Source organism: Saccostrea echinata, unplaced genomic scaffold, assembly GCF_033153115.1.
Source record: "Saccostrea echinata isolate AGI-Se365-2 ecotype Australia unplaced genomic scaffold, CSIRO_AGI_Sech_v1 ptg000014l, whole genome shotgun sequence".
Taxonomy (NCBI): Eukaryota; Metazoa; Mollusca; class Bivalvia; order Ostreida; family Ostreidae; genus Saccostrea; species Saccostrea echinata.
The window spans coordinates 665,001-688,860 of NW_026889763.1; the positions used below are offsets into that span (position 1 = coordinate 665,001).

Consider the following 23,860-nt stretch of genomic DNA (forward strand, 5'->3'; position numbering starts at 1 on the left):
TTTAATTTTATTGATGATGTTTTTTTTTTCTTTTTCTCTTTTATTTTTTCTCTAACCTGTGTGCTTATTAACTTGCTTCGGTCACCTGCATGCGGTTTTTCAAATAAAATCGCTTTCATCATGTGCACGTAATTCTGGTCATGAAAACTAATACCCGACGTAACAGTGCCATTGGTTCTTTCCCCTGCCGTGCCTGATGCCGTGGTGACGGCCCCTGCTGCCGCCAGTTTGATTCCTACTAACGCTCAAAACGTCAATTATTTTGACTCCAACCAGCAGGTAACATGCGTCAGGCTTTATATGTGTAGTCATGGCAACCATTTTTCAGTAGTCTATAAAGCCAAGTATGGTTATGTCACAGCTTTGAAAGGAAATGAGTCAGAGTGAGAAGAATGAATTGAGGACATCTTTTCAAAGTTTTTGTCATAGCCAATCTTGACTTTTTGAATGCTGAATTTTATGGACTAAAAAAAACATTTCAGTGACCATGACTGACACAAAAGGAGATCATGTGCGATTTTACTTTCCCATGATTCCTGTCACCATAGAAACTGCAGTGTAGTATTTCAAACTTGAAAAAAAGCTAGAAATGCCATATTTTTTTTTTTCAATTTCAGCTGAAAATCAAAGTTGTTCTAATAGAGCTAGGCAAAACAGTTTTAATGTTTTCTCTTTGCAAGCCTCTTTTCATGATGCTAAGTGACATTTTACAGATGCTAGGAATTCCCTGAGACAGCTTGCTGATTAGTTTTTCTTGCATTTCTTTGAAATTCTTTCAAAATAAAAGCTGTGAATTTTTGGCTGATGTGGCAATGATGTGTTGTGGGATTAGATTTGAAGACAAGTGCAGGTGTGTCTGAAAGACATGAAATTATTCAGTGATCTTTCATCTTAAAAAAAAAAAGAAATTATGAAATCTTTGGATGCCGAGAATTTGAAGTATATGTTTGGTAGAGAAATGGCAATGTGCTGCAGGTTTACTATGGACAGCTTAGGGTTTATATTGATTCTGCCGAAAGAGAAGGAGACGAAACTTACGATTATGATTTTTTTTTTTTTTTCAACACACATATATAGCACTTTTTCCAGCAATTATAATTGGACTAATATTAATTTGAAATAACATTGCATGTATCACTTTTAATAACACACATTTTAAATCATAGTGGCATTGTGATGCATGATGTAATTGATAAGAACTTGAATACTGTTTGTGTTGTGTGACCGTTACTATATAAGCTACAGTAGACGTTCGGTTTGTTTGTTGTCATGGTGATGGGAATCTGGGGGGATGACACGTCGTGTTATTACTAACTGCATTCTGATTTTATGAAAAATTATTATATAACTCCCTTGCATGCTTATGAATTTTTTTTTTCACTATTCCATCTGAATATTGCATCAGCGTTATATTTTTTTTGGTTGCATTTTCTGCTAAATCAAAGAAAAGTAGAATGAAAAGACAAGACCATCCCTAATTTTTTACTGACATGTATTGCTTTAGTAGCTACAACTAAAATTCCTTCATATTTATTTCTGCTAATTTAGAATTGAGAACCTTTTTAAATGAGCTAGAACATTAGTAGGGGATTAACATCCTCTGCTGAGTTCTCTCCCCCTTCCCCGTTGCCTGTGTGATGGATGGGGAGGGGTGAGATGTTATGGAGGTTTATGTACACTTTTGCAGTTGCTGGACACCCTCCCAGTGTGCCTAGATTTTAAGATGGGGCGGTGTAATCGGCCATTGTGCGACAAAGTGCACATCCTACAAGGTAAGGGTTTTAACTCATAAGATATTAGAGTGATCCCCCTTTGGGAGTGAAAATTTTCTTTTTTCTGGCTAGTTTAGAAATATTCTTAAGCAGTTTAAACCTCAAGCCAGAACTTAAAGTAACTTTTCCTTGTAATGGTTTTCCCTTGTGTTCATTTAGTATGTAAGTGAAGTTTTCAGTTCAATTTCTTTTTTCTTTGTTTTGAAGAATTTCTGATAAGATTTGAATATATGAAACATGCCACTTGGAATTGGTAATTTCTACTGCCTATGAGTAATGTGGAATCTATTTGAATATAAGTTCTTGGTTGCCAATTTTGGATTGCTATACTTAAATATTCATTGAGCTTGTAAATTTTTGGAAACTTTAATGTTGGTGAAATAAAATGATTCCACAATTATACAAGAAGAATACTGAGGCATAAATTAGTCGAGAATACTCATTCCAGATGCTGAAAATGTAAGCTTCAAATTGAATAGATCATTCTGTAGGATTGTTTGCTGTTTTTCAGACTATGTTGAAGTGACGGATGGACGCGTTGCCGTGTGTCGTGATGCAGTTCGAGGAAAGTGCTCACGCCCCATGTGCAAATATTATCACATCCCTGTCAACCTTCCACCCTCAAAGTGACGGGGAATGCCAAACAATATCATACACCAAGCAATGGGAGTCTACTCTTATGAGAACACTAAGTACACCACACAAACATTTATTTCCAATTTCTTTAAAGACTAAGACAAGGTACAGTCCAGAAGGGGGAAAAGCCAACGTCGAGTTTTTTTTTCCAGATATCTCCAGTTGCCATATAATCCAGTGGTGCTAAAGCATATCATATTGACCTTTGACCTCTTTTATGATTATGCATTTCTTTTTAAAAATTTAATTGGCTTCTTACGCTCTTAACACATCTGTTGGATGTACTTTAATCAAAGTATGTTTTGAATGTTTGGTTTTAGGAAAAAAAGGAAAAACTTCGCACAGAAGCAGAATCATATCAGATAAGTTCTGTGTTTTAATTAAGTGTTTAGAATTTTTTATACAATTGTTGTTCATTTTCCAATGGTAAATAACCAAACCATTTGTGATATGTTATCTTTTCACTCTTTTTACTACGCAATTTGTTTAAGATAATCGGGGCTAAGAAAGACATTTTATGATAATATTTGCTTTTTTTGCTTAGAACTTTTAGCCGCACTCCCAGGGCTGCTGTATGGGGCTATTTATAGCTATATAGGTCATGACCTCTTGTAGAAACACAGTCATAGTCAACAGAAATCTTGATCTCTTTATTATGGTGCATATGTATTCATTATTATATATATATCCTGTTTGTTTTGTTATTTCGTCAAGATAAAGAGCTGACCTGACTTTGCTTCTACAAGAGAAAATTATTTTATTCAGATGGCCAATGTACATAACAAAAAAAAAAAACGCACCCATCCTTGGCTTGAACATATAGTCTATGAATTGAATGTTTGCGTCACATATTTTAAAAAATTGTGAATCTATATTTAGAGTCGTTATAGGTCTAGTTTAGTTTCGTGAACTGTTGTAAAATTATATATTTTGATGATATGAAAGTGCAATTTTATAAGGTGCACACTAATACTGTTATATGAACAATTTTTTTTTTTCAAAATGTGCCATATAACTTTTTTTTCTTTTAATCTTTTAAAAAAAGAAAAAAAATTGAAAGATGCTGACTCGGATGTCCCAGTAAATGCCACATTTATCAGTTCTGTCAAGCTTTGAAATGGTTAGCCATGTTGGAGAAATAGTGCTATAGTTGGGCAATGAAATCCCGCTTTTGACCTTGATCCTGGTCATTGACCTTGACCAGGTGGGAGTTTTATAGTGCTATTTCCCATGTTTTTTTGGTAGAGGGGTTCTGAACCTCGTACACCAGTTGTAGCTAAGAGCTAAGTAGTGCACCAGACCTACACAAATCTTGCAGCAAACGTGTGCCATATTCGGAAATGCATGTATTTTACCTTTTCCCGAGGTTACCTATATACACCCCCCTATATTAACTGCTAACATGAAATCTATTACAAATTCTTCCAGAAAACTGAAAACCTAACCATATTTTTTTTTTAGTTCAAATTAATATTATTATTATAATGTATGTTTCTAATTGTGATCATATGATTGGTGCATGTTGTCAAGTCATGTGACTTAAATAATTCAGCCATTTTTGAGAATTTTTCATGATGTGATTTTTTGTGTGTGTTTTAATTAATGATCAGTGTGGATCAGAAAGAAACTTGTGTTCATGTAAATATATAAATGATATATATGTAGTGTGTATATTTTATTGTCTCAGTACCAAATTATACCAATACTATTTCTCTTATTAATAAGAAGTGGGTGTTACTACTAGCTGGGAGTTTTTACATAGCTCTTTTAATGGTTCTATTTTCTGAGTTTCAAGGGCCTTTTTTTTTTAAAATAGAAATTCTTTTGTAAGTGAGAAGTAAAGGACAGGGTACAGAAAACTAGAGAAGGGAATCCAGACACATTGAGGTTTTTGTAGCATAATAATTTTTCTCATCTGTTATATATCTAGTTTCACTTTGAATAATGGCATGTTTAATTTACTTTCACTTTAATTAGGAGAAGAGCAGATATATGGTTATTGTCATATTTCCATTTTATAAACCATATAATCTGTCTGTCCATTGTTAATTTTTGCATTTTTCTTGTTGCAGTTAAAAGATATATGATTGTTTCTTATAAGAAAAATAATTGCTGAATTTTTTTTAAAGGAGTTTATTATTGAATTAACTTATGAGAAATAGGTTGATTGCATGCAATCTGAAATCAATGGGGCATATGACCTACAAATATGTACACAAAGTATGCCAACATTTTTTCATAAACTACAAAGGGATTGATTCACTGTTTCATTATTTGTGATAATAGTATTCAATTTTAATATTTACTTTGTTATGTGACTTGTAATGAAATTTCATCATCGTGTTAACAATTTTTATCATCACTGAAAATCTTTGCTCATAGGTCTAAAAACACCACGAGGCATTACTTATTTTGATCCTTACACGCTGTGTAAAATATTGTGAAAAAGGAGGCATTCTGAATATTTTTTTGATAATTTTTCGTGCAGAAAAGCAGAGGTATTAGAAATAGACTATGAGCAAAGATAATTGGTGGAGATTGTGCAAGTTCTGTGTTTGTGATTTGTACAGATTATTGAAGGGTGTGTCAGACACATGAATGAATATGCAGATTAAGTTTTGCCCATATATGGACATTTTATAAAACTGAGTTTATGAATGGACATGTAATGTTCTCTCAAGATATTTTTCCACTCTAGTTTTAGGTTTGTGTTGAGAAATGTATTTTTTCTAGTTTGTATCATGTATTTGTAGATTGATAGTCAAAAAAAAAACGCAAACTGTGTATTTTTCAAAAAAATGGACTCAAATCATTGCCTTGAAAACTAGAAACATTTACTCAGTATTGAGATGTCAGTATTCTTGCTATCCATAAACCATGAATTACATGTAGTGAAATTAAATTTTTTGTTTTAACTTCGAAATTTTTTGAAAATTGATTCTAAGAACTGATGAAAAAAAAACCTCCAAAATGATTTGAGTCCTGTTGCTTCACATGTAATCTATGCTGAGGGTTAAATTTGGTGTCCTGGCAACATGATAGAGCAAAAGTAACATGTGTGCCCTACTTAACCCATCAGTATGATGTCATCTGCAGCCTGCATATTTACAATAAGACCATGCTTTAACAAGAAATACTGGAATTCTGTAACCATATTCAGCAGTGGTCCCATTAGTAAAGCAGTGTTGCTCAGTGTTGTTACCCAGGCACAAATGTTGCTTTTGCTTTGGCATGTTGCTGTAGCTTTCTAAGGGTGACCTAGTTTGATGCTTAAATGACAAGCTTTGTGTGAGCCATGTATTTGCAGAACTGTATGACAGTTCACAAGCCAGCGGACAGACAAACTTCATCTTATCTCAAAAAAAATCTTCTTTTTTTTTCTTTCCTTCTGCAGATATAACGATTTCTGTTTATTTTGTAGTAAAAAAAGAGACCCTTTTATTCCATGCTATGTGTCCTTATCCACACACAGATTGTGTTTTTATTGCATGAAAGTATATGTAGACTTCATTAACTCTCATTAAGAGTCTATTCCGGTGATGGATTTTAAATTGTAAATTTTCTTAGCATTTTTATCGTATGATACATATATATTTACATCTATATATATTATATATTACTTGGTTTAGATTATTTCAGACTGTGTAAATTTTGGTCATGCACCCCCGGGTCACTATTTCAACTGACGCTATATCATGTAGATACGCTTGTGCTTTTGTGCTGGGCGCGGTCTCGTTTGAGATCCGCCCCTCCATTTGCTTTCTATTGTGTTTGTCTGCATAGCTTCGGAGGCTCTTAAAGAGACGCCATTTACCAAACTCAAAAATATAATCCAAAATATACCATACTGTGTTGTCCTTTATTGTGTGTGTATATATATAGTATCTCACATCTTCTGGTTACTGTTGCCATAGTAACATGTAAATAGTTTCTATTGAAATCGTTTTTTCCCTTCATTGTCTGAGTTTTCCTTATAATTGTTTTATTTTCTCATGTTTTGGCCACTTGGACAACTTCAGTAATGAACGCTAAAATATCGTGCAAGCTTTTTTTTTTCCAAAAAAAGAAGTTTTAAGCCAAACTGGTTCAAATTTCAATCTGAAGTCTAGTTCCTAAGGAGAAAAAAACCTATTCTTTAAGACAGAAAATGTGAGAACCAAAGCAATTAGGCATTGAATAGATGGAATTGAAATCCTACGTCTTTGTGATGTTTCTTTAATTTACCGGTGATTTTCTTTTAAAAAACGCTGCCTATCTTCGTCTTTTGAATCTTGACTCAAGGTGATTCGCATTTAACACTGCACAGCTTGCGCTGCCATTCTAGTTAAAAGTTACAAACTTTTTGCCATTTCTATATATATTATATTTAACGACACTAACTGTCGCTAAACAGTTCAATAACACCCTTTGGCTGAGCAGATGAACAATTGGCCAATCAGAAGCTCTGTTCTTATTTGGTGCTGATCATTAAAATGGTTTCTCAGTACACAAGTTTGGTTCGTTTGTTTTACAAGGTGCTAGATATTTTATTATTAAAAGAAGAAGAAAAAAATAGATGATTGAATGCAAAAAGACAAATAAATTGTGAAAAAATGCACAAACGTATGGAGACGCTGAACATGACTGAGAAAGTGTTGTTGACTAAATGTTGGAATCAAATTGGGTGGATATGGTGATCTTGTGTATATCCCAATTTGATTCCGACTCGTCTCTGTAGTACTAGACAAAGCCTTTTTGAGTTGTTGCACTTCTCGTTACGTTGGTGGCACATGGAGGTATTTTGGGGGCTCATACTATTACGGCTTTTTTATACAGGGCTGAGCAAAGAAGCTTCAATAAACGTTGCTTTTTTGAATTACTGCGCTATGTCTGTGCAAGATGTTTATAGTTCTTGCTCTCATGTATATCCAACTTTTTTTTTTTACCAAAAGGGATAATTTTGCTTTTTTTATACTTTTTATCAAGCACCTAGCAGGCAATATAATTTTTAAAGGAAATAATGACCCCAGTTCACTAACTTTAGTTGCATTTTTGTAGAGTTTTTTCTAAGAAAGTGTTATATTTTTGTTACATATGATCTCAGTTGGTGCTAAATGTTCCAAGAATTTGTAAATTGGAAGAAAAAAATGATCTCGATTTTTTTAGTGCGTTTCCCGAAATATTTCCTAGTGCCAAGGATGTAATGGGTATTGTGATAGTACTTAACCATCTTTTCGCCTGTTGGCTGCTAGGTAATCTTTAATGCTGGGCAACCAATCACAAGCTTCCGCTGCTTCAAAGTATCCAATCAAATGATTGGTCTGTAGCCGGAACTAGCCAATCCCAGCATGCCTTAGATTTGCACTCTAAATTGCCGCATTTATAAGTGTTCGTGTTGCGATAATATATGGGAGAAGCCAAAGGCTTATGTCTTCCAAGTCTTATGTCATAATTTTTTTCCTAGAGTTAAACTCGACAAAAGATCTTTATATCATTATTTATGGACAAAATGTGAGTGATGATTTCAAGGAGAGTCGCAATTGTTTATGATTTTGTTACGAGATATTTGTAAATAGATATTTTTGGTTTATGGATATTCCTTTTTTTCAATTCCAAGAAAATAAGTTCAACAAGTTGTTGTAGTCAATAAACTTATTTTTAAATTGAAAGGTATTTACACTTCACGTTTCCCCATGTCATTTATGACGTCAAGACCTCAAGGAGGTTCCACGTTTGAATCCTGGTTGCTTTGGCTAATAGATAGTTATGATGTATTTTTCTTCCGAATTATTTCCCTTGACCGCCATCTTGGAGTTTAACTGGTGATGTTTTCCTCTTTCAGCAACCAATTTCAAACATATATGATAGAAATATAAGGACAAAAATCTTGAAAATACTAAAATTATTAATTAAGGGAAGCTTTTGCAAATATAATTGTTTTATTTTCACCTCAATGCCCAGTATGAAAAGTTTAAAATTGGTTGAACATTGAATTGTTAAAGGAATCTGGGGCTTGTTGACCTCCAGTATGGCGACCAACGGGAAATAACTCTTGCCAAAATCGCGCGTATCGAAAACTATCTACTGCATAGCGTAAATGACCCTACTTCATATGCAAATACTAGTAGTATTTCGCGTACATGAGCTTCTTTGTGATGCGTCATTAAAATGTGTGGAAGTTTTCACGTTGATAGTATATTTAATATTACTCTGCACAGTGCACATCTGCCTCACCAAGAATAACCAGTGAGACTTGAGACGAGGATCGATTAGGGTACAAACTGTAAAAACCAATAAAAAATCTATTATAATACTTCCTTTGCCAAAGACTACACCGCGAAAGGAAATATCCCTGTACTTCAAACATTTAAACGTCATAGACTACTTTGTTAAAGAATAGTTCTTCGTATCCCCCTATTCATTTTTTTCAGAAAATGGCGATCTTGGTTATAAATCCATTTCATCCGGAAGCATTTACAAGAGCTTAAGAGATTTTGATGGCAAACATTTGATGAAATGTGTTAGGAAAAGTACTTTTGAAAAGGACATTTAAAAAAGCAATAATCTGAAATTGTAAGCGTAAGTCTGCGTAATATATATACTACGTAGTCTCTAGTCCTGCTCCATACACGCCATGTAACAATGGTTGACATTGCATGACTTTTATGGATGACATATATAAAGACAACTTAATTTCATTGATAATGAAGAAACAAATTTAAAACAAGTGAGTAAACGCATACACCAAAATAAAAAAAAAAAAGGAAATGTAGATGTATATTATAGCATCAATTGTATCTGAAAAGGACTCGCATGATGAAGAAATCCTCCACCCCCACCGATGCCGAAAGTGGCATTCATGAAGGACGTAGTGAAAAAAGTTTGAACTTATTCTTTACGTTGCCGGAATATGAATAACTTTCTGGTGTAGTTTAAAGAAAACTGTCAATGGAAGTGAGTTTGATTTACCGTTCTTATACTGGATTCCAAAACTTCATAGAAATCCTTACAAAGATCGATACATTGCAGGGTCAAGTACGTGTTCAACCAAGCCCCTATCCTTACTCCTCACCAAAATATTAATTGTTCTACAACATAATCAAGAAGCGATTTAAATCAAATGTGGATTCTAAAAAAGGCTCCAAAGAACGTTTGAAAAATGTAAGATCTCAAAACTTTTCAAACATCAATAGTATTAACACATGAATTTTCTATGCTTTATACAACCATTCCTCACGATAAATTAGAGAGCAGGCTTTTTGACAACATAGAAAACTGCTTCTTCAGTAAAAATGGAACTCGTGAATTTTCATATCTTGCGATTGGTCATCTGTACAAAATTACTTTGTAAAAAATTATTCTGATTCTACATACAAGTTCTCTGAAGCTGATATCAGAAAGATGCTGGAGGCTGTCATTGACCATACTTGTGTAGTCTTTGGAGACCTGGGGCCTGTTTTACAAAAGAACTTACGACTAAGACCTAAATTTAATTCTGCTAATAACTTTTTAATTTACATTAAAAAGAAAATGGATTTAATATTTTTAAAAGGTATGTAGAAAGATACTTTTACGCTAGCAATTTTAAACAAAATAATTAATTTTGTAAAATTTTACAATCGACTGAAATTTTTGGTCTTATTCGTAAGTTCTTTAGTAAAACGGGTCTCTGGTCTTTCAACAATCTGTAGGAATTACGATGGGCACTTTTATTAGCCGGCCTGCTTTTATAATTCTATGAAGCAGAATGTATTCAAAAACCTCTTTACGAGAAGAAGAAAACTCTTGCCGTGGCCTTCAACTCAACATTTAGATTTATCGACGACGTTTTATAAATTAACAATATTTATTTTCATTCATGTATACGTCGACTCGATATATACTCCATTGAACTCGAAAGTAAAGACCCTACAAAGTGTATCACATCTGTTTCATATTTTGATATTTTACTGACTATAGAGGATTGACACGGGGTGACTTCAGATTTTCCATCGTCTACCACATCCATTTCATATTTGGATGTTTTTCTGACTAGACAATGATGGCCAACTAATAACTAAACTATATGATAAAGGGGTAACTTCAGATATTCCATCGTCAACTCCCCTTATTTATGTAGCAATATTCGAACATCACCTGCATAAGGTGTTTATGTCTCCGAACTGATTCGATACGCAAAAGCATGCTGTGAATACGATCAATTTTTAAACCTAGGCAAGCTACTGATAAATAAGTTCATGCTACAAGGTATTTCACCAACCAGCTTTAAAGTCAGCTTTTGTAATGACCTTGTTTTTAAATACAACATATCTCTGGGTCGTATTTTGTCTGACATGTTTCATATGTCATTGCTTTAAAACTAAATTTCGACTACGGAGGACTCCGTCTACCTGGTCAATACAAGGAGTTCACGGCGGTGTGACCTGTCGACAGAGGATGCTTATTCCACATAGGCTCCTGATCCCACGGTTTTTTTTCCATGTTTACAATTCATTTTTGTTTGTTGGATTATTGAATTTGATCATGTTCGTTATCCTCACCTTTTACAATGATGATTGGTTGTAAAAAGGATTAACGTTGACATGAAGGATCAGCTTTGATTCTACTCTTGTCCAAATATGAAACTACTATCTTGTTCAAAGAATTAAAAATAGAGAGTTGTCGTCAAGGTAGTAGACATGGACTGTCAAAACATCATATAATTCCCAGTTCTTTGAAATATTTGTTAAATTAAATTTTATTAACTTGGGAACGAGTAAAGATAAAATAAAACCGGTATATAATGGATTTTTAAGCAATGAATTCCTTATTAATCTATATACAGACTTGACAACGAAATGACCCACTGTCCTTTATTTCCATCATCCCTCCGTCCTTAAGGTTCATCCTCCTTCTGTCCCTATGGTTCATTCTATCTTTGTCCTTACGGTTCACTGTCCCTCTGTCCTTTAGGTTCATCTCCCTCTGACCTTACGGTTCCTCAAGTCTCTGTCCTTATGATTCATCATCCCTCTGTTCTTAAGGTTCATCATCCCTCTGTCCTTAAGGTTCATCATCTATCTGTCCCTAAGGTTCAATCTCCCTCTGTCCTTAAGCTTCACCATCCCTCTTTCCTTAAGGTTCATCCTCCCTCTGTCCTTAAGGTTCATCTTTCCTCTGTCATTAAGGTTCATCATCCCTATGTCCATAAGGTTAAACATCCCTCTGTTATTAAGGTTTATTTTCCCTCTGACCTTAAGGTTCATCATCCCTCTGTTCTTAAGGTTCATCCTCCCTCAGTCATTAAGGTTTATTATCCCTCCCTCCTTAAGGTCCATCATCCCTCTTTCTCTATAGGTTCATCCTCCCTCTGTCCCTAGGGTTCATCCTCCATCTGTCCTTAAGGTTAATCATCTATCTGTCCTTAAGTTTCATCATCCCTCTGTCCCTAAGGTTCATCCGGCCTCTGTCCTTAAAGCTCATTCTCCCTCTATCCTTAAGGTTCATCATTCCGCTGTCCTTTAGGTTCATCATCCCTCTGTCTCTAAGGTTTATCACCCCCTCTGTCCTTAAGGTTCATCATCCCTCTGTCCTTAAGGCTTAAGGTTTATCATCCCTCTGTCCCTAAGGTCCATCATCCCTCTGTTCTTAAGTTTCATCATCCGTCTGTCCTTTAGGTTCATCATCCGTCTGTCCTTTAAATCATCATCCCTCTGTTTTTTTTAGGTTCATCATCCCTCTGTCCTTAAGTTTCCTCACCCCTTTGTCCTTTAGGTTCATCATCCCTCTGTCCTTAAGTTTCCTCATCCCTTTGTCCTTAATGTTCAACATCCATCTGTCCCTAAGTTTCCTCACCCTTTTGTCCTTTAAGTTCATCATCCCTCTGTCCTTAAGGTTCATCCTCCCTCTGTTCTTAAGGTTCATCATCCTCTGTCCTTAAGGTTCATCATCCCTCTGTTCACTCGTATAAAAAAATTTTAAAGGTTAATGATTTTCCAAAATCTTATATTCATTTCAGCATTCAATTTTAATGTTTGGATGTTGTCGGTCCTATAACAGCATCTGGCTTTGCCTACAAATTGAGTACCGCGCTTTAGCTCGGTATGGTAATTTGTCGGTACGGACTGGTGCTGTTATAGGACCGACGACATCCATAAATAAGAATTCGATGCTTATATTTACATTCTCTCTCTTCATATTTGTTGATTTCCTTAATCTTTACATTGAATTTTGTGCCTTTCAAAACGTGTGTGCTCAATAGATGTAAGAGCCGTTGTGACGTGGAAAGTTAAATAATGCAAATGACTATTTCTAGGGGGAAATGACAAATTAATTTTAAACGTACAATTGTTATAATATTTTGTTTTTAAACAAAATGATTTTTTACTAGCTTGTACTCAGTTCATACTCTGAAAATGAATAATACTGCAACATAATTATAAAATTATGAATCATTCGATCAGTTAATCAAAGAGAAACACAGCCTCTTTTTTAGAAGATAATAAATTATGATGAAATTGAAATCAAATTTATTATTTAGATCCTGAATTGTGTTGCCTCATAAATTTATTGAGATAATATATGTGTACGTGTTTGGCTAAGATTGGAGTAAAAGCGATTATAACTTTAATGAGGTCGTAGAAATATATTTTAATTTTAATAAATGCTGTTGATTCAAATTACTCTTAAAACTGATGAAAAATTTAACATGTAGTTAAAATTAAAGCTCTGTTTAAGCTTCTTAATTTAAGTGCGTTTTTTAATCTACGGATCACACCACAACTGTGCAATTTTATTAGAAACTTATAATGAGTTAGTTGCTTGTTTTCGGATTATTTTCCTCCTTCTTCCTTGCAAACACAGGTAAATGAAGTTTATTCTGAATAATGCCGAACAGTACGGTCTCCCTCAGCCAGCCGGAAGTAGACACGCAGTGGGATTAACAACATTCAAGGCTGTTTGTACAACCCGCCTCAGTTGTAAATCTGTAGAGAGGGGATATATTTCACGGAAAACTCCCTAGATTAGGCGAAGTCGAGTTTTATTTAAAAGTGTAGTTGTGACAATGCTTCAGATGTCATTTCTTTTAAATATAAAAATGTATGTCACACCGGGAGGAGGGGCGCACGGAATGCGTGCTTATAGGGAAAGTACCAGAAATTGCCCCTCCCTCTCCCCATGACTGGTCTCTAAATTATACGTTTGAACAACTTTATCCTTTGCGGAAATCGTCATCCTAATAATTATTTCTTTAACAAAAAAATTAGACCCCAACCCCACCCAACCACACTGCAAATTCCGAATTCACTTCTGGTAATGCGCTATTATCAGCATAGCAAACAAATAGGTCAGGTTTTAATTATGTCTTAGTTTAAGGAAAAATGTCATCTATAATCAAGCAGTAATAAACATACATTGTTAATTGTTTTCAAATAATTAATCCCTCTATTCCTAAGAACAGGTACATGTACATATTTATCAGGGAGATTATGGAGATTATATTGGCTGGCTAACAGTCAAAAACTTCTCTTCATATGCAAGTCCTTAAACATGATATTTGGTGGATGCTGGGATTGCTTTTATAAGGAAACTGTAAAGACGGAGTGAAGTTGATTGCTCTGTGAGCTTGCTTTCCACTCCAAGGAAAAGCGCCAGGTCTATATAAGAAAGTCACATTTTCAACACATAAGGAAGAAGGGATATGTCATGAAATACAATTTGTATTTTTTATTTTAAATCTTTGACTTGCTTTTAGTTTATAAATAATAACATGTTACATATCATTTCAAAGAGGAGAAAATTGTCTATCAGATTCACTAAACACCTAAAAATGTTTAATTTTTGACTTAATTAAGTGTGGTTTTTGCTTGACGGTCATCAATTATGTATCATAAAGGATTGTGACGTAACAATAACTTTTAAACACTATGACGTCATTGCATTGTCTTAGAGATACATAGACGCAATTCTATGAGTGAGTGAATTTCGTTCGATAGTACTTCAAGCATTGAATCATGGCTTTCTTTGTCTTCCACTGGACCTTTGTTGTTGCTTTTCATAAGGGCCAAGCACAAAGAATACTTCTGTTGGTAAGTAAGGCATACAGGAGGAAACATACGCATTTACATCTTAATATGACGAAACGTATGTTATTTTTCATATTTAAGATTTGGAATGCTTTTGGATTGAATACGCTCTAGTATGTTTCACTATCTTCTAAAGCAATATTTTTTCTTTGAAATTTGGTTTGTTATATTCATCGTTTTCATCGATATAGTGAAGAAAAGCCAATGAGTAGCTTTGAGAAGTTTGGTATTTGGCTTGGTTTTGTGGAGGAGCCAAAGCCTTGCCCTGGGCAGGAGGACCTCCATAGTGTGAGTATGGGGTTAATTATAAATCACGACTGTTATCTCATTGAATTATAACATCAATGTAAGTCATATTTATATACATACCATACTATAAATGAATAATAATAATAGTGGTAATGATCATTTGGATAAATTGATTGTCTCGCGAATATTTGGTGACTTTAAATTAATAAGTCCTTATGGCATAGGAGTCCATCGACGACCCCCCCCCCCCCCCCCCAAAGTAAAACCCTAAGGCTTTTCTGTTTGAGTTCAATGAATTATATAGGTAACAGGCGCCCTTTCCAGATCCCTTTTTAAACTTTTTTTGTCTCTTCTATCAACAGAATTAGCTCGTACATGTATATGCTTGTAAGGAGAAATTGGCAGTATGCTGTCTCATATGATTACAATTTTTGCATTGTTTTAAACAGATGGCTGTAGAAATGGGAATTTCCTCTGTGACAATACTTGCTAGCACCGCTATATCCAAGATGTGGTACTGGTCCACATCTTTATTTGGACGCCTATGTTACAACGCACTTTGAAAAATTACGCACTTTGAAAAAATCTTTCAAAGTGCGTTAATTTTGGGACAACGTTAACGCACTTTGAAAAAAAAAAATTCTTTTCAAAGTGCGTTAATATCGACCATATTAACGCACTTTGAAAAAAAATGTGCACGGCTTGGTCAATATTCTTGCAAATTTTAGGTATGATAAATAATTATTTGAACCTGGTTGGATAATTTTTCGGTGGTGAGGTCAGGATCTGAGATATAGACGTTTTAAATATTTTTAGGGGTTGTCTTGTTTCCAAAGGTTCTGGTAACTGTTTTAAAAGGGAAATGGGTCTTAGAAATATTGGAGGAATGATTGTTTACTATACAGTTTCGTTTCTTTCTTTTTTTCTTTTCTTTTTTAAATTTTATCCAGTCTCTAATAAGTTCGGTAGATGTAGGTGTCGACAAGTGACTTAAAGCATCGCATTTTTCTTAGGGAAAAGGGAGCAATTATGATTTTTCCTTACCATGAAAACTCTCTCTCTCTCTCTCTCTCTCATCTATTTTTCTATCATATCCATCCATCTATTTATTGTGAATATATATGAAATAATGGTTGACCCATTTATTTGATAGTAAATCTGTAATTTGATATCATAAAAAGCTAGACATGTCAAATAGCATGTTTTAATTACCATGTAAATGCATTTTTTTTTCTGAGGAATCATTGTGGATACATTTTTGATAAAGGTTATGCGGCTGTCTTCTTTAATATAATAGGGTATACGTAATTTTTTTTCAGGAAAGCTTATCTCAATTATTTCATCTATTTTACGTTAACTTAAATTTATTGAGAGAAATAATACCAATGCCATACCAGTTATAAAAATACATATATTTGTGTAGGAAAGATAGAGAGTTGGGCTGAGGGACTTTCTACCTGTCTTCTCTTCGTTTTCGATGAGGGTAGATCAATTCATCAGTTTTTCGGAAGAAATATAACAAATTAATGCTATCTATTATTAAAATACAAGTCCAGAATTTTTGTTTTATACGTATTTTTTCAAAGTGCGTTAAGTGTTTCCATGGTAAAAAATGTTGATGTACACTCTTAACGCACTTTGAAAAAAAAAATTTCAAAGTGCGTTGATTTGGTCCCAATTTTAACGCACTCTGAAAAAAATTTTCAAAGTGCTTAATTTTTTCAAAGTGCGTTGCCACACGCCTAACCCAGGCCGTGAAGGGAGATTTCCAGTACCTGATAGGTATGCAGGGTAATTGAAGTTTAATTAAGTTTGCATTCTTATGTATATACACTTGTAATTAGTCAGTAATTCCTAATGATATATTTTTTCATGTCTTTTGAAGACCGTGTTCCATTTAGAAAGGCTACCACCGACACTCGTCAGGTGACTACGCCGAATTACAAGTATTTCTTGTAAGTATACCCACACATTCATCTCATATATCGGATTAACTAGATGATATTCACCATAAAAGGTGTAGTGATAACGGATACGTTATTTTCCCCCATAGTTTCCGTAACGCCTACGAACAAAGGAAAATTATAATGGTGATGAAAGAGGGAGATCTGCGCGAGGAGATTTTTGTGTTTTTCCCCGAAACAAAGAAGATGGAATGCGTGTTGTCCTACAACAAATGGTGTCGTTAAATAATGGACTTTGTTATTTATATCATCGCAGGATTAACATTTAAAAAGTATATTTCTGTTGATCTTGATGTTAACTGTATATGGGATATTTATTATCGAGTTTTTTTTATTATTTATTTACACCATAAAGCAAAGCTGATACTGGTATTTGGATATAATTATAGAAGAATAAATTTAATTGCATATATGAAAACTTTGTTTTCTTTAAATCATTAATTACCATGATATGTGTCCGACATCTCGATGGTGTAGGACAAACCTTTAAAAATTAGTTCCCATGTAAAGCTATACTAAAAAAAGTATAACATTTCTAATGTTATGCTGACGGGTCAGAAAAAAATCGATGTTTGACCGCAAAGTGAGATATTGGACCTGTGGACGAGATATTGGACCGCTTATTTGCATTTGTTGTTATGGAAGCCAGCAAAAGATACATGTATGACAACAACAATTAAAAAAAAAAATAAATGAAAGGTGTAACAAAACATTTATTGACTGGGCTCTAGGGCAAACCGCGTTTTGTCGACCCCTCGAACTAAACTGTTTGCCTAAGGCCTAACGTGGCTCTTGGGTCCGACAAAACGCATGTTGCCCTCGATCCCAGTCAATAAATTTAAAGTATTAACCTTAAGGGCCCCCGACAATTTTGTTATCTATTCAATGAAGCAATTTTTTTTACCCTTAAAAATTCTCGATTTAGTTATACTTCAATTTCTTCTCTACGAAAGCCTATTAGGATCAATCTATGGAGAAAAAAAATCTTTGTGTTTTGTTTAACGTCCCTCTCGAGAATTTTTCACTCATATAGAGACGCCACCACTTGTCAGTGAAGAGCTGCAAATTTTGTCCTATACTCGGCACTTACGGCCATTGAGCAGTGAGGGATCTTTTTCGTGCCAGCACCTTCTGCGACACGGGACCTCGGTTTATACGGTCTCATCCGAAGGACCGGTCTCCACGTCCCACAGTGGGATTCGAACCCGCGACGTAAGGATCAACTCCTTACTTCGCGACTCTAGAGCAGACGCTCTAACCACTGCGCCACGCGGGCGACATAACGCCTTTTGAAAAGGAGTAATAACGTCTTTTGAAAAGGCGTAATAACGCAAAAAAGCGTTATTACGCCTTTTTAAAAGGCGTTACTACGCCTTTCAATAAGGCGTTGTTACGCCTTTCAAAAATTAAGGTTTTAAGTTATTACGCCTTTCACAGAGAGGGGGGGGGGATCGACACCCAAGGAAAAAAAATCTGACTCAAATATTTTTTTTACAATCAAGAAAAAAAAAAATATCAACTTCTCCAAACCTGAATATGGAGTTTATCTATCTCAGTTGATTCGAAACGCAAGAGCAGGCTCCAAATCGTGGCAAGCTATTGATTGATTGTTTATTGTTTAATGCCGTGCCGGCAATATTTCAGCCATATTTAGGCGGAAAAGTGGCAAGCTATTGACAGATAAGTTGATGAAACAAGGCTATCAACATTCTTGGGCCATTCCAAGTTTTTATATGTTTAGCGTCCGCGTGCGCCTTGGTTTTTGACACCTCAGAAAAAAAACACAAAATCAGAAGTCCTGAAATTGATTATTCTGGTCGAAATCACTGAATTCCGTCAATTTCTCTGAATATTTGTCTACAATTTGTCATATAAGAAATATTGTAAACATTTAATAATTTGATTTTACTGAAGAATAGATCTTTCTACGAGAAAAATAGAAAAATGAAATCAAATCCTTGAATGACGTTATTTTTATGACTATAAAGTCTGTGGGTTTGTATGTTTGTTTTGTTTTGTTTTTTTTGTTGTTGTTGTTGTTGTTGTTGTTGTTGTTTTTTTTTTTGTTTTTGTTTTTGTTTTTTGTTTTTTTTTTTTTTGCGAATAGATAGATAAGTTTTGAAAGATGGGTGGACGCTAAACGGAGAAAAAACTTGGAATGGCCTTGTTTAAAGTCATTAATTTGCAAATTCTATGGTCGATACGATGACCATGTCAGCAAATACAATCCAAGTCGAATGTTGACTAACGTTTTTTAAACAAAGTGTTAGGCCTTTATTTTCACACTGAATTGTCTACCTCTGATGTTTTTAGAGGTCCATGTTATTTGAATTGTTTCAATATGGACTTTTGAGCTTGATTATCCCTGTCATTTTTACCAGAGGTCTGTGTTATTAAAGGGGGTTAGGGGTTGGGTTAGTTTACTATATACTTTTGATCACTCTAAAAATCCCAGGGGCCGGACCCCATGAACCCTATAGGTCAATTTTTTCATGGTTTAAAGAAAAAAAATATGATTGCAATGATTTGATTTTGTTGTTGAAGGCATGGTTATTACATTGCAGCTTGAAGTTTTAATATACCATTGTGTAAATGAATTCGTGGGCGTCTTCTTTCCACAAAAAACAACAAAAAGTATACCTCGACGAAAAATTATCGATAGACCAAGAATAATTATAATTATCATATATGCCAACCACATTATAATTTTCAATAGACCAACTACATTTATAATATTCCATAGGTAAACAAAAGTTATAACACTATGTAGACCAATAACAATTGCAAAAATCTATTATCCAAGAACAGTTTTAATAATTGATAGAGCAGCAAAATTTATTATAATCAAAAACGGTCAATAGCACCATTGCAGGAATTTTTCTTTAAAATACTTAAAATGCTTTTAATCCCTAGACCTGTTTGACAAAAATTAGAAAACATCTGAAAACATAATATTATTATATTAGTAATACATACTAAGGTCTGCATCTCCTTAACATTATTTCTCTTGTACAGTTTTAAACCTTATTTCTCATCGTCCGAACATATAGCGTCAGCAATCTTCGTGTTCGTCATTTCCTACCTGCGGATCTTCATCCACGACGTCCATGCTTTCACATTGCTGATACTCGGATATCAAATCTTTTATGTTCGACTCGGCTTCCGTAAACTCCATTTCATCCATACCTTCATTAATGTAGTGATGTAGGTATGCTTTTCGTCGAAACATGACATGGAATTGATCAACGATGCGCCGGAATATTTCTTGAATTGCAGTGTTGTTACCGATAAATGTAGCTGAAAGCTTGGAATCCGTGTGTGGGACATTACATACCCCTAATTTCATGCTATCTGGTATCCATTCCACAAAGTGGTTGGACATTTTATTTCTGGTTTGAATGAGTTTTGACTCAACCTCCATCATAGATATCCGGCCTCTGAACATTGTGCCTACTGTTAAATACCGACCATGCCGTGGGTCACAGTCTGTCAACATATTCCGCGAATCGAACACTTCCCTGATAAGTTCCGCAACACTGAGTGCCCTAAACTGCTCACAATTCCGGGCGGTCAGTGGAGCGCATCCTGGAATGAAGTGGTGAAGACGCGGAAATGGAATCATATTGACGGCCAGTTTTCGCAAATCCGAATTTAGTTGCCCTGGAAATCGTAAAGACGCCGTTACACCGGACATCGTATGGGAAATAAGGTGATTAAGATCTCCGTAATTCGGGTTCGGGATTTTCAAATTCTTTAAGCAGATCTTTTGGAGAGCCTCGTTATCGATGCAGAAAGTTTGATCTGATTGCTCAAGAAGTTCATGAAGGGCAAGCACTGCATTGTAAGGTTCCTGTGCCACGTTGGAGACCTGAAATTTAGTCCGATTTGTTTAATTTTCGTTATAAAATGTTACTGTCATTTTTATCACTATTAGTGATATGAAATAAAAGATGACCTTGTTATTTTAATATGAGTAAGGTCAAGTCAAGATGATAGATTGTAATCTTTTTCTTTGACATTAATGATAAAAAAAAATACTGTTACCAATCATGTGACACTTGCGTGTACTTCGATTCTCTTAAGAAATATTATATGTACTTCCTTTCTGAGTTAAAAAATTAAACCACAAAAGGTATATCACTAATTTTTTACATGTGCTCATAGATTCAAAAATTGTATGAATTTCATATCAATTAAATACATTTTCAAACTTAACTTTCTAATTCTAATTTTCATTTGGTTAAGATTTTCCTTTGAAATTTTATAGAATTTAAATATTATTGACCATTCGGGTATATTTAGCGTTTTAAATATTCACAGGTGAATGAACCTTGTCAAATAGAAATCAGAACAGACTGAGAACTCTGAAACTGTGATAAAAAATATGTAATTTTTTCTAGGTATATTTATCAAATAAGTTCACTTATTACTTATCTACTGTATTTATATTGTAATATTTTAGTTGATGATAAATTAAATTAAGTACTTACCCGTGAGGACATTCGGAATAATAAAATTAGAATTTATTTATTTATTGGGAAAAATACATACTAGTGCTCTTGTCATACTATTACATTAAATTCAAATCTTAATTAATTGATCTATTTTCTACGCTTGAGAAAGATATATACCAATATCCCGATTTAAGCGTCGTGGAAAAAAACCCTTATTTAAGGGATACTACATGGGTGTTAATTCTAGTAATAAACTTACTGTGGATGACGGAAATATGGAATAGGAGCATTTCATACGATCTGGAAACTCCTCCGAGATCTTTTCTAATATTAATGTGCCCATTCCCGATCCGGTCCCACCGCCCAAAGAATGCGGCAACTGGAAACCTTGGAGACAATCGCAATTTTCTGCCTCTTTTCTCATGATATCCAGTACTTCATCAACAAGCTCCGCTCCCTCTGTGTAATGACCTTTCGCCCAAACGTTTCCTGCACCGTTTTGTGCGAAGACAAAATTATCCTGTCTGAACATTTTACCATAAGGTCCGCCACGGATTGCATCTATAGTCCCGGGTTCGAGGTCCACCATACACGACCGAGGGACATAAGAACCAGCGTGACCCTCAGAGAAAAAGACATCGATCCGCTCCAATTGGATGTCTTCATTCCCTCTGTATTTCCCATCGCTGCTTATCCCATGTTCTTGAGAAATTTCCTCCCAAAATTTGGAACCGACTTGGTTGCCACATTGTCCAACTTGAACATGAATTATTTCTCTCATTGCAGATGTACGTTTTTCACTACTACGCACATATATTCTTCAAAAAATATTAAAATAATCTTTACACTCCTTAATCAAAACTGATAACTTTATATGTGATAACAGAAATAAAATATCAAGTACAATGTCCAATTTTGTAAGAATTATTTTTTTTATCATACATGTACGCGTAAGATTACTTAGGAAAAACTAGAGGTGTTATAAATTGTAAACTATAATGTTATCCTTAGGAAAAATATATGGACTGTTTGAAAAAGCTAAGAAAGGTCATACTTGGATTTTTCAACACCAGAAAAAGTCTAGTAGTTATTATGGATATTGCCCAACACAGGCTCTAACCGCAAGGTGTCACGGAAGACAATAACCCCGAGTCAACCCTTCGATTCCTTAAGCTTAAATTTACAACAAATGTGTAGATGCTGTAAACATTAGTAACATCCTTAATCATAAAAGGGTTCAGTCTTGTTTTCTACCATATCTAAAATTGAAGTCTACGCCTTGCATTTCCTACAGATACTGTTTACATCCAAATTTTACATTTATACACTCTGCAGTGCCTAGATATTGACCATTTAAAAAAAATCCTAAGTGCTTTTGATCTCCTTCTTTCAACTACAGTCCACCTGGACACATCATTACAGCTGATGTAAGTATAGTTTGAAATGTCAAAAATTCAGAAAGCTCCAATCTTTCATATGGCAAAAAACCTCAATTCTTTTATAAATTCCGTCGAGGAGTATATGCTAGACTATGCATTGTCTTAATATGAAGGGGAAGACCTCGACATTCTGTCAGAGTGGATCAAGAGTTTCAGTAGTAAATTTAAGAATCGCATTAGACAATTAAAGGGCAAATTGCAAATCATTTATCCATCCATTTTCAGTAAACCGAAAGTGATAAAAGAATTAGAAAGACTACATGAAAAATATAATTATGGTTCCAGCTGACAAATCTTTGTATTTGTAGAAGAACTTAGTTTTAAGGACCCTCTGTACACTAAAGAAAAACAATTACGGTATAAAGGTGTATATAAATTATGAGCTTATCTTTTTCATTTTCAACATAGGGCACCTTTAGGAAAATGTGAAAAGATAATATAGTAAACAGAAATCCCTGTTTTCTAAAAGTTCTTTGGAGTTTTTGTTAATTCACATCTGATTTAAACCACCTCTAGAATATGCTGTAGCGGAGTACGTTTGAAGTTTCTCCTTTACAGCAGTTAATATATTTGTGATGAGTAAAGATAGTTGCTTGGTACAGCACCTGCTGGACCCCTACAATGTATCTCTGTTTCTAAGGATTTTTATGAAGTTTAGGAATGCCTTTTATTTTTCTAACACGATTCTTTAATATATATCACACTGCCGCCAATTGATAGATCGGGGCTCCCTATATTTGGGACCTTTTAAAATGATTGCTTTTAGGTTAGGTCGTCATTTTCAACTACATTAACATCGCAATTAATGATGTGTCCATCGGGACTATATCGAAGGAAGAGGAAGAGCAATAGCACTTAGGAAGTGTTTTAGATGTTCAATATCTAGGCACTTCAAGGTTTGTTTATAATTGAAAAGTTGGAAGCAATAATTTGGGAATATATGCAGGAATTGCGGGATGTAGATTTCAACTTGAAATATGGTGGAATGCAAGACTGAACTTTTTTTATGATTAAGAATATTACTAATGTTCATAGCATATATACCTTTTATTTGTTTTCAAATTTAAGTTTAAGAATCTGACGGATTGAATCGGAATTATTATCTTCCGACACATGCTTAAAGATCCTATGCTGGGAAACGTCCACAATCAAAAACACCAGCTTGTATTCTGCAGTTGAGGAATCCAAGTATGAACGTGTTTTAGCTTCTTCAAATAGTCTATTCAAAAATTTTAAGGGAATCGAGTCAAGTTTAGTGCGAATGTGATGAATTCTTCATTGACATACGGTAAGAGTAAATCA

The 23,860-nt window shown here is 34.5% G+C and overlaps 2 protein-coding genes and 1 long non-coding RNA gene across 6 annotated transcripts in view; 2 read left to right on the forward strand and 1 right to left on the reverse strand.

Annotated features, from left to right (window-relative positions):
• The window catches only part of LOC133186595 (muscleblind-like protein 1), a 62,466-nt gene extending 54,410 nt beyond the window's left edge, over positions 1-8,056 (forward strand). For 3 of the 4 annotated variants that reach the window (XR_009721071.1, XR_009721073.1, XR_009721072.1), the window contains exons 11-12: positions 1,688-1,772; positions 2,284-2,410. Coding sequence is in view for 1 of the 4 variants with exons in the window: in XM_061321820.1 (XP_061177804.1) it covers positions 167-279; positions 1,688-1,772; positions 2,284-2,402 (317 nt within the window). In the remaining 3 variants the exon portion in view is untranslated. Of the gene's footprint in view, positions 1-166; positions 280-1,687; positions 1,773-2,283 lie in introns of all 4 variants that reach the window. The other variant, XM_061321820.1, reaches the window with a different exon arrangement.
• A 6,341-nt stretch (positions 8,057-14,397) lies between these two features.
• LOC133187086 (uncharacterized) lies at positions 14,398-15,685 on the forward strand. The gene is made up of 3 exons (XR_009721118.1): positions 14,398-14,455; positions 14,644-14,740; positions 15,151-15,685. It is a non-coding gene; the product is annotated as an uncharacterized LOC133187086 (long non-coding RNA).
• Positions 15,686-19,481: 3,796 nt separating this feature from the next.
• Positions 19,482-21,940, reverse strand: LOC133186596 (tubulin beta chain-like). Its single transcript, XM_061321821.1, has 2 exons — positions 21,379-21,940; positions 19,482-20,533 (listed from the first exon to the last, which is right to left on the reverse strand). Exons 1-2 carry the CDS (start codon positions 21,898-21,900, stop codon positions 19,718-19,720), a joined length of 1,338 nt encoding a protein of 445 aa, XP_061177805.1. The 5' UTR covers positions 21,901-21,940; the 3' UTR covers positions 19,482-19,717.
• Positions 21,941-23,860: the final 1,920 nt, after the last annotated feature.